Raw genomic sequence first — 8310 nt, 5'->3', positions numbered from 1 at the left:
TCTACAATATTCAGGTTCCATTCAATTGATTCACTTTTCTGATTTAGAAATCTCTTTTTTCTGTCATTTGGAACCTTTTTCAACATCTTACGAAAATATTGCAAAAAAGCAGTTATTGTTTTCAAAACTGCATTTTCACTGCTCAAACTTTTGAAGATTTTGATGTTTTTTTTCTAAATCAGTCAGATTTGCTCCACAAACACCGTTCCCCCTACGGTCCTGTCTTATCCTGAGCTGAACCAGGATGCAGCAGAGCTCTTTGAGCCATGCAAATTCAAAATGTGAGGTCGTGTGAGGTTTTTATGAAAGAAAAAATAAAAAAATAATTAAATTTTCAACTGCATGTGTTGACATATTTTTGCTGCTGTGGGTAAAAACTAAATCCTGAATCCACTCAGCTACTTTCTGTCCACATCTTTTTCTTATTCTGGAACATTTTAGTCGTCTCTGCAACCAACTTGCTGAGTATTTAAAAATCAAAAAAGTGAAATGTATTCTAGCTAAACTTTTTCTCCTGAATATTTCAGAGTATTTTGCACTAATTATGGTTAAAAATCCCTCTTGCACAATTATCTCCTATTACTTGCAGTTTTATCCTCATATGACTATTTCTATTCTACAAAATGATAAAATGTACATTTATATATATCCTTATTCTGAGATCAATGCAAAAATATCTGATGAATTCTTCTGTGGTTGCAAATGTTTTCAAATATCTACTTCCAATGTGATTAAAAACTACATTTTCATGGGTTCCCTTCAAATGCATCCTGTGAAACATTGAAGTAAGTGGTTCAAATGTGTCCCAGCTCCCTGGGCTGCTTCTGTTTGATATTTTCATGCTGTTCTTTTTTAAGTAATTGTGATAAAAAAAACCCCACAAAATTCAGTCATGCACATGCTGTCTCCTCCACTCCTTTGTATCCTAAAATGCCCCCACAGAGCTCCAATGGATCTGTGTGTGCAGCAAAAAATGATTTCTGTTCTTTTCATATTTATGTAGTTTTTCTCCCAGAATACTGTAATATCTCCATATGTTTACAGAGGTTTATCGATTTATTTTCTCATAAAATGACAAAATCTGCATTTCTCTCCCATTTAAATTAGATTTTTTTTTCCTCATATAGTACTCTAGCTGATCATTTATATTCCCATATTACAGTGTCAGCCGTTTACAAATGGATACAAAAATATTAATCCAAATCCTGTCATATTGTCCCCGCCACTCCTGTTTGTCCTAAAATGCCCCTCAGAGCCAGCAGAGCTCCAGTGGGAGAGTTTGTGTCAGGTTAAACTAGATAAAATAAATTCCAAGTAACCTTGTTTTTTTTTTTTTTTTAATCCATGTAAATATTTTATCTCGGAGCAATTTTTATTCCGCACAATAGTTTTACCAGCTGACTGGTTAAAAACTCTTTCATTAGATTTCATTGTTAGTGTTGCGTCATGCTCAAGGTTCCCCATCATCACACCCCTCTTATCCTAAAATGCCCCCCAATATCTGAGAAAACCAGGCCAGAGCGCAGCATGTTGAGGAATTACAACACTGAGATTGTGTGTGTGTGTGTGTGTGTGTGTGTGTGCGTCCCGTCCTGTCTGTGTTTATGATCCGAGCGTGCGCACTGAGCGCATCCATTGTCTCGCCAGCAGCGGCCGCAGCAGCAGGAGGAGCGGCCGCAGCGGCAGGAGGAGCGGCGGAGGAGCGCAGAGGAGCGGCTTCAGTCTGACCCCGATCTCCAGGAGGAGGAGGTGGAGGAGGGGGCGAAGAACGAAAGAAAAAAAAAAAAGCAGAAGGAGACCTCCGCCTGGAGCGCACCGGACTGACTGCGACGTCATTTTTATTTATTGTGTGCATGAGTGTGTGCGCGCATGTGTGTGTGTGTGAGCATGTGTGTGTGAGTGTGTTTCGTCGGCCAGACAGACAGCAACAGTTGTCACGATGTGTGAGATGAGATGAGGGGAGCGCGGCGGTGATCCGCGGGCCGGACGCGATGATCCAGCCGTCCTCAGAATAAACCAGAAGAAGCGGCACGCGCCAGGGGCGCGCGGCGTGTGTGCGTCTGTGAGTGTGTGTGTGTGTGTGCGAGCCAGCCGTCGCGTCGTGCGGGGATTTCGGCGTCACTGATCATCGTCGGCGGCCCGGCCCCCCTCCTCCTCGGGCGGCTGTCTGCGGCGGAGCCGAACCCAGACGTCGGGGCCGACTCATGCTCCACGAGGCGGAGAGCCAGAGCTGACGAGCCCGGCGGAGGAGCCCGGCGGAGCGGCGGCAGGCGGGCAGCAGGCCGGCCGGCCGGCCCACAGACACTCCGGAGGAGGAGGAGGAGGAGGAGGAGGGCGGAGGGGGGGCGACAGCCTGCTCCGGCTCAGCCGACCCGAGCCCCCCGCCGCCTGCATCCGCCCCACAGCGGCCCCCAGCCGCTCCTCTCCTGCGTCGGATGGGGGGCAAGCAGAGCACGGCGGGGCGACCCCGGGGCGCCTTCCCCGGCGTCTCGACGGATGACAGCGCGGTGCCACCCTCGGCCCACTTCGGGCACTACCGGCCGAGCGGCACCATGGGCCTGCGCAGCCGCTCGGTGAGCTCCGTGGCCGGGATGGGCATCGAGCACAGCCCCGCCGTGCCCTTCGGCTTCTACACCCCCAGAGGGACGGACTCGGACCGGGCCGGAGGGGGGTCCGGCGGCACGAACGCGGCCCCCCACGGTACCGGCTACCAGGACTCTGGGGGCGGAGGGCACCACACGGACGGGGTGCTGTACCTGGGGTCCCGGGGGTCGCTGGCTGACACCTTGCCCCTGCACATCGCGCCACGCTGGTTCAGCGCGCACAGCGGTGAGTACGCACGGACGCAGACGCGCGCTCACATTCCCACGCACACCTTGTTTACCTGCAGGGAGACAGCTGGATGACACCGATGCGGTGCCATGAAACACACACGCATGTGTTACGCACGCACGCAATGACACAGAAACGCAACCCAGAGACACAGATACACTTGCATGCACGCGCGCAGACACACAAAACATCAACCTGTGTCAGTACACTAAAGCATCAAAGTAATTTGAGAGTTTGACGCATTTCTGCAGAAGTCTGAAACGTTTCAGGGGCTTTTGGGGTCAAACTTCATGTTTCGGCTGCGTGTGAACTGCTGGTCACCACAGCTCTGCAGGTCATCCCTGGCTGCGTGAAATGACACTAATAAGCCTGTTGCCAAATCTGGCTGAGTCAATTAGCCCTGCGATTAGAGGTGGAGGGGTGGAGGGGCAGGATGGAGAAGCAGTCATAGGATTAATGTGTGTCTGAGCACACGCACCTGCGGGCAGGTGCATGTAGGAAGATATGCAAACACGTATAAAAGCAATACAATAAACTGTTACACAGAAATGTTATTTCAAACTTTGCAAAGACATGCAAGGAATATATTTCAAGCTAAGAAGAAATGCATTTAAGTGTTACACAGAAATAAAAGAAATATATTCTAAAGATTCGAAGAGAAATAAAAGAAATGCATTACGCAGAAGTGAAAGAAATACATTAAAGCTTCACAGAGAAATAAACGAAACCCATAAAGCTTTACAACGAAATAAAATAAATCCATCAAAGCAAGCAATTAAGAATCTTAATCTTCAACAATTAAGAGCATGAAACCCTTTAAAACCTCTGGCATTCTCTCTCACACGCTTTCATCCCCGTCTGACCTCCTCCACCCTCTGCTCCCACTGAATTAAACCCATTCTGGGAATCTGTTTTCCTCCTTTCCTTCTCGTTTGTCGTTCTGTAACTGAGGGCATGTGGTGTTTGGAGTACCAGGGGCACGAACCCCAGCTCTCTATTGAGTTTGTGCACGTTTGTTTTCTTTTTTTTTAATCAGCTTTACAAAAAATATACAAGAGAAGGGCATCACTTTGAAGGATTCACCTCTTTTAGTTGAGCTATAGGACACTAATTGGAATTAATATTCCTCACAGTGTAGCAAAAATAAGCAAATGCGTATCATCCTCTGTCATTTATATGTAATTGCAGACCCATGTTTTCTTTAGTTTGGTTAACTGAAGCCCAGCCTTCCTAAAGGTCCGTTTCATGCAGGACTAAAAATTTTAAGCAATAACTTCTCAACTAGTTCACGCTTTGTTCACTGTTGAAGACAGTCAGCGTTACGATTTCAAGGTGAAAATGTTAAAGCTTCATTTTCTTTTGGGTGTCTGTTTGTATATGACTGGGGTGAAAACATCTGAAAACGGCGTCCAAGGTGGAGCTTTTTCAAAACGCTCAGACTCAGTCTCTGTACAAACTTGCAAAAACGAGACTGTCCGAAAATGCTCGGGCTCCTTCACTGTGTAGACAGCGAAAACGCTGCTGCTACACGTGTGCACAATCAACATGGGAAGCAGTTCTTCACTTGAACGAGTTGATAGACAATGACAACAGTTTTCCTTCAGAGAATCATCACTCCCAGTCCTGATTCTCCTGGAATTGGTAGTTTTTGAGTTGACAGTCACTGTAATAACAATCCAACTTGGACGTCTGTCCATACAAAGGTCCTTGTTCTGTCGCTGGTAATGTTTTTAGCGTATGTTTCTCTGCGGCAACACTTACATCAACAATTGACATAAAAATAGGAAAGTTTCAAAATTTCATAAGAACAAGAAATTTTCACAAAGAAGTTTCACATAAGAACAGAAAGTTTAACTTTGAAATGTCTGTTTAAAACTAGAAAATTTTTCAGTTTCCCCAATAAAACCCAGAAACAATGTCTGGATGATTTAATCTAATTAGTCATTAGATTTGTCTGGATTTGTAATATTGGTTTGACTCAGCCTTTTTAGATTTAATCTTGCATATTTTACTTCTTTTCACTTATATATGTATTGTGTCTATTTTTGTCAACTTCTTATTATCCTTGTTTAGATATTATTCATTGAGTTGGGTTGTATGGCGGTCTGGTTTGGAGACATTGCTTATTCTTTCATTTGTTAAAAACATAAAACTAATTTAAAAACCCAACAACACTAAATTCCCTTGAAATTTTCCTCCTGAAATAATATTTGCTGTGTGATGCAGGGCGCAGTACCATCGGTTATTCCAGGGGGCAGCGTTGAGGTTAGACGTGAATAATTGTTGAAAGGTCTCAAAGAGCAGTGTGTGTTAATTCTCCGGTGTATTGATCCAAACACTCGGTGACATTTACGCTGTTAAAGTGCACCAATCTGTGAGCGCTGAGGCTCCACCAGGGTGGGAACACATTTAGCTTCAGGTATCCAGCAAATCTTTAAGCTTCCGCAGCGAGAACGTGATGGAGCAGCATCATGGGCCCCCTCCGGCTCCGGCTCCCGACGGGCTCGGCCGGGTCCCCAGGCTCTCATTACCGAAGCTCTGACCGGCTCGCGGCGGGGGAACAGCAAGTCACACGTCAACATCTCCGCTGTTTTTCAGCGCCTGGCGACTCCCGTCGACGCTCATATCAGGAGATGAGGAGGAGGAGCAGGGGGGGAAGGGGAGCGGAAAATTAGGAAAGTGAGGAAGGTGCACACGTCGGGAAGAGAGGCAGAGCGCCGAGGCCTTCAGGAAACAGTCTGCAGACAGAAAGCAGCAGCGTGCTGCAGCTGAGTGACCTGGTTTGACTGAAGCAGGTCACTTTCGGGGCGACGTGCTGAGTTTCTGCTACAAACACCATTTAAGCTCTGTTTTAGTCCCAAAATGGAAAGAATCCCCCATTTTATTCCAAGGAAGTCAGTGATTTTGATGAAATTCATTTGAAAATCCTCTTTGAATGGTCTCTTTTTGACAGCTTCTGATTGGGTTCTTCGACATTGTGAGATCGGGTTGTCCCGTTTCCATGAACGCTGCACGATGTGATCAGACTGATGAGCAGGTTTATCAGAAGCAAGAATATCATCTCATTCGGTCCATGGATCAGTCCCACGATGCTTTGGGTGTGCGATCATGTTGGGCTATGTTGCAGTTGCAGTTTTAACCAAAAGACGAAGCTTGTTTTTTTTGGCTTGAATATTTGAGCTTGTTTTGCTTCTTTAGAAGCGCATTGCTGAGGAAAAGACAATCACAGTGTCTAGATCGTTTCATTTCAGCACTCGCTGGAGGAAAAGTCCAGAGCCATCTTTTTTTATTTTTTTTATTTTTTCAAATTGGCCCTGTTAGTATGGAGAATTTTCAAAGCTTCTTTGAAACTTTTGCACAACATGTGAAAAATTAGCTGACTGACACAAAAATGAGCATAATAAGATGCAGGCACACAAAGCTCATATGAGGACAAAGGAAGTACATCAAAGTGTACAAAGACATTAAAAAAGACATAATGGTACAAAATGCCTATAAAGAGAGAAACCATTTGAGCGTGGAGATGTAGGATTATTATAAAAACACTAAAAAAGCAGAAATGATTCCAACATCGCCAATAACAAGGTGCAAATAGGTCAAAAACACCCAAAATAGCTGTTAGCATAGAAAAAAAGCAGCATTGACCTTCAGTGTGACAATTAGGAAGCCTCTCATGATGAAAATATAAAGAAAAAAAGTGTAAAATGACAATTTGAAGCATGACACAGAGATTGCCATTCAGTGATTAATAGGAGAGTCTGCATGTTCTCCTTGAGCATGTGTGGGTTTTCTGTCACCGTTCAGAAACGTCTGAGGTTAGTTGGTGAGGATGCGACTGTGTGCCGCTCTGTTTGTGCCTTTGTTTGCCGGATCGACGACCCTGAAGTGAATAAAGCATTGTTCAGGATGAATGGATTGGCTGGTGTCAGAGCACCTTTTGTATCTTTGCCTCTCTCATGTTCTTGAATATCCACGCATGACTTTGGCGTGACGTCTGGCGCAGATCATGGAAACAGGTTTCCCCCAATCCGTCCGACCGTGGACGCAAACAGGCTTTATTCTTGGATGGATCCTCAGGAGATGCTGTCGTGCCCAAAACACTTCTTTGTAAAATGGCTGTTATTCAGGGAGGCCACAGGTGCGTCACCCCCCCCCCCCCCCCCCCACCTTCTTCGCCCTTGGGAGGTCGCTGTGTGTTTGTGATGGAGACGCAAGGAGGGAGGAGTGGGCGGAGCACTGAGCAGCTCCACACCGTCCAACACCGGGCAGAGCTGACGGTCTCTTTAAAATTCAGACAAGGTGTGTGTGTGTGTGTGTGTGTGTGTGTGTGTGTGTGTGTTCAGATGTTAATAGGTGCAGCCTCATGTTAATCACGGCGGAGACCAGTCAGTTCTTCGCAGAAGCATCAGTGATGCAGGCAGGCGTCTGACGGCGTTCACCTGCAGAACAAAGTCAGCTGTCCTCCTCCCCCTCCTCTTCCTCTTCCTCTTCCTCTTCCTCCTCCACCGAGGTCAAACTGGCTGCACGCTTCTTGACCTGAAGTGCACGAATGGATGAATGAATTGACGTCAGAATCCAAGGGATTTCTTCACGTCTTCGCAGCAGCAGCTTCAGTGGAAACCCAGATCATAGAGCATCTTCCTCCCACCAGCTGATGTAAGATCAGCTACTATCCAGATTTCAAAAAAAGGAAACCATCATGGTTTCGTGTTGACTGTTAGATTTTCTTCCCATGATGCATTCAGGTGCAGGCGATCCACACTGGTTTTGAAAGGATGGCTCGTTTCACAGTGTGCAGAACTGTTTGGACTCACACACTTTAATGCGTCGAACAGATGAACATTCGATAGATGAGGTGAGCTGCCTCCCCCTCTTCTTTCTCTGCCCCGTCCAAACGAACCGTGTGATCAAAGCGGCTTTTCCGCTCACGACGTGCCGCGGACGGGATCTTTAATCCCAGGGTTAAACTGGCTGGTCTCCGAAAGAGTGTAAATGTTGTATTGATCAATCACTGATGCTGCATTGACAGGAGGAGTCGATAAGTGAGGGGAGGGGGGAGGGACGAATGAGGGGGGGCCCGCTGGTCCAGGGATCACTGACAGGAACAAACAGCGATCGGAGGTTCACTGAAGCTCTGTAATGCGCCGTCAGCTGAGTGTTTCCTCTCAGTTTGGGTCAGATGGACCCAGTACATCTCTAAAAAAAAAAATCCAAAAAACAAAATCAGTTTTATCTCCTCTGAATTATTGAGATGCTTTAAAATAGTTCCAGAGGATCAAAAGTTGACATGTGATTCAGTCTGGCCTCATATCGGTGTCATGTGATTTAAAATGAGTAGTAAACTCACTAATGTTTTCAAACCACTCTTTAGCGCCATATTTATTGTTTCAGACGAAGAAAACCAAGAAAAGTACATTTTATTGGAATTTCTAACTCGTCTCAGTACCTCACAAACTGACCATATTTAAGAAGTAACTA

The 8310-nt window shown here is 46.0% G+C and overlaps 1 protein-coding gene across 1 annotated transcript in view; it reads left to right on the top strand.

The window, feature by feature from the left end:
• Positions 1-2290: 2290 nt before the first annotated feature.
• The window catches only part of znrf1 (zinc and ring finger 1), a 30099-nt gene continuing 24079 nt past the window's right edge, over positions 2291-8310 (top strand). The window contains exon 1 of the mRNA XM_030096818.1: positions 2291-2829. Within this exon, the coding sequence (XP_029952678.1) occupies positions 2436-2829 (394 nt within the window). The 5' untranslated portion in view covers positions 2291-2435. The remainder of the gene's footprint in view (positions 2830-8310) is intronic.

This window comes from Salarias fasciatus, chromosome 7 (genome assembly GCF_902148845.1).
Source record: "Salarias fasciatus chromosome 7, fSalaFa1.1, whole genome shotgun sequence".
Lineage (NCBI taxonomy): Eukaryota > Metazoa > Chordata > Actinopteri > Blenniiformes > Blenniidae > Salarias > Salarias fasciatus.
Note: the sequence above shows the minus strand (reverse complement) of the source record. Positions and strands in the feature narration are given on the sequence as shown.